This window comes from Penaeus chinensis, chromosome 40 (genome assembly GCF_019202785.1).
Source record: "Penaeus chinensis breed Huanghai No. 1 chromosome 40, ASM1920278v2, whole genome shotgun sequence".
Lineage (NCBI taxonomy): Eukaryota > Metazoa > Arthropoda > Malacostraca > Decapoda > Penaeidae > Penaeus > Penaeus chinensis.
The window spans coordinates 15,016,199-15,018,698 of NC_061858.1; the positions used below are offsets into that span (position 1 = coordinate 15,016,199).

Genomic DNA, 2,500 nt, shown 5'->3' on the forward strand with positions numbered 1-2,500 from the left:
CTCCGCCCTCATAACAAGGGCTCCGGAGGGCCTTCCTCTCCCCCCGGCCGCCCTTCGCCCTCAAAACAAGGGCTCCGGAGGGCCTTCCTCTCCCCCCGGCCGCCCTCCGCCCTCATAACAAGGGCTCCGGAGGGCCTTCCTCTTCCCCCGGCCGCCCTCCGCCCTCATAACAAGGGCTCCGGAGGGCCTTCCTCTCCCCCCGGCCGCCCTTCGCCCTCATAACAAGGGCTCCGGAGGGCCTTCCTCTCCCCCCGGCCGCCCTTCGCCCTCATAACAAGGGCTCCGGAGGGCCTTCCTCTCCCCCCGGCTGCCCTTCGCCGCGCAGGGGAGAGGCGGGGAAATCATTCTCTAATATTTGTGTAATCACCCCTTCCATCTTCAGAATCACTAGCAGTACTCATTAAGCTTGGTTATAAATGAATTTCCTTCTGCCTGAGGATGTATGAATCTTACGGTATTTGAGCGCTCGGGGTTAGTTCATGATACGAATAGGAGAAATAAATATGAAATATTTATATCAGTATGCTTGCACGCTTCTCTGTATGGCCTTGCTCTTGTTCTATGAATACTTCAAAATAAGTTCAAACACAGGGAATATTTAACCGTACTTTTGCTCTATCACTTTTGCTTACGCATATATGAGACCACAAACACGGTCACAAGGAGTCAGTTACTAAGTCTACCTAAACTTACCTGTTTATGTCGTTCCTTGAATTTCCAGGAACACAAGTTTTATTTCTAATGTTAGTCCCAATGTCATCGGTTAAAAGAAAAATCGTCCCTAATTTGAAATGATTTACCAAACAAGAACTTAGATTATACCTGATTCTCTTGATTGTATATTTCATGATTACCTTCGCGTTGCATCACATTCTTAAACAACAAGTTAAATGAAACTCAATTAGAAGCTGTCTTCCAAGAAATGAGCAAGATTGTCTTGTTTCTATTACGTTAACTTTTTGGGATTTTTCCAGTTGGATTTTGATTCCTGCTCTCTTGTGTTTTGCTATCTTATTATATAGCATGTTATCATAACTGTTATTGTTGTTATTGTTGCTATTGTTGTTATCATTTTAATTTCATCAATGCCATATTTTATTAATTAGTTTCATTTAAATTTTGGAAAATTACATTCCCTATGAAACAGTAAGTCACTTCTTCAATGTATTTTATGCCTTCAAATATCTTTTAAGATAAAGGTGTTCCTAGTAATTCATAATTTGTTTAAACATAAAATCTACATACACACACGCGCGCGCGCACAAAATACTGTTGAAGTTCAGATTCTGAAAATAATAGGGTAACCAAATATTTCTTATACAGAGAGCCTCCAATTAGGCTGTCGGGAGCCGGGTAAGGAATACGAATGCAAAATACGCGTCTAACCATAATCACCGGTTTATACTGCCATCTATTCATCAAACACACACACACACACAAACACACACACACACAAACACACACACACACACACACACACACACACACACACACACACACACACACACACACACACACACACACACATATTCATAAACACACCTACGATCTTCCACTATCAGAGCTTCCATCAAAAAAGAAGAAAAAATGTCCTTCGATTATCTTGAAGAAAACACCAAGTCTCGCCAAACATGTCCGAAACGCACTAAGTTTGCCGCGTCACACCCTCCCATCCGTGAACGATATGCGTCAGGTGTCAACACAGGGAAGAGGACTGTTATTTTCGTGAAAATTTATGGGTGTGTTAACTCTGTTGACTCAGCATTACTAACAAAGCGTAGCAGTTCAATAATAATTCATGGGCTGGTGATGAAAAGGGCCAAGAAATATTCGTGTGTGTGTGTTTGTGTGAAATTTCATTCTTCGTGGAATGGGTGCTTTTATTTTTTATTTTTTTTGTTGGCGTTGAATTCAGATTAACAGAAAGCCACAATATGTTCGTACGGCGCTGAATGTATTTATTTCTTTTATCTTTCTTTCTGTTAATAGATTTGTTGATATGGTTGTTGTAAGCTTTAATGGCTATAACGTGAATGCAGATTAATGAGTGACAGACAAAAATATACATTTCTTTAAGGACACGAACTACTCGATTATTACTCTCTAAACCTAAGAATGCGAGTAATTATGTACTAAAAATATTAAATGTACAGACAGAAATCGTGAATCGAGGTGAAGTCGGATGGGCGAGCCGGTGCCACGTTAATGGACCGCCGAATTTTCCTTGGGGCAGCGGGAAGCGAGCCAGCACTTGCGGAGAGCGACAGGAATGTATATGTGCAAATATGTGGATGTGTGTACATACATGATTATATATATAACTATATATATATAGATATGTGTGTGTGTGTGTACATACATGATTACATATACAACTATATATATATATATATATATATATATATATATATATATATATATATATATATATATATATAGATATGTGTGTGTGTATGTAGGGAATGTAGGTGGAAAAACAACATAGAGAAAATGGTAAGTG

The 2,500-nt window shown here is 40.1% G+C and overlaps 1 protein-coding gene across 1 annotated transcript in view; it reads left to right on the plus strand.

The window, feature by feature from the left end:
• LOC125047129 (nascent polypeptide-associated complex subunit alpha, muscle-specific form-like) overlaps nucleotides 1-118 on the plus strand; it is an 8,476-nt gene extending 8,358 nt beyond the window's left edge. The window contains exon 2 of the mRNA XM_047645242.1: nucleotides 1-118. This exon is cut by the window's left edge and continues 190 nt beyond it. Within this exon, the coding sequence (XP_047501198.1) occupies nucleotides 1-118 (118 nt within the window).
• The last annotated feature ends 2,382 nt before the right edge of the window (nucleotides 119-2,500 follow it).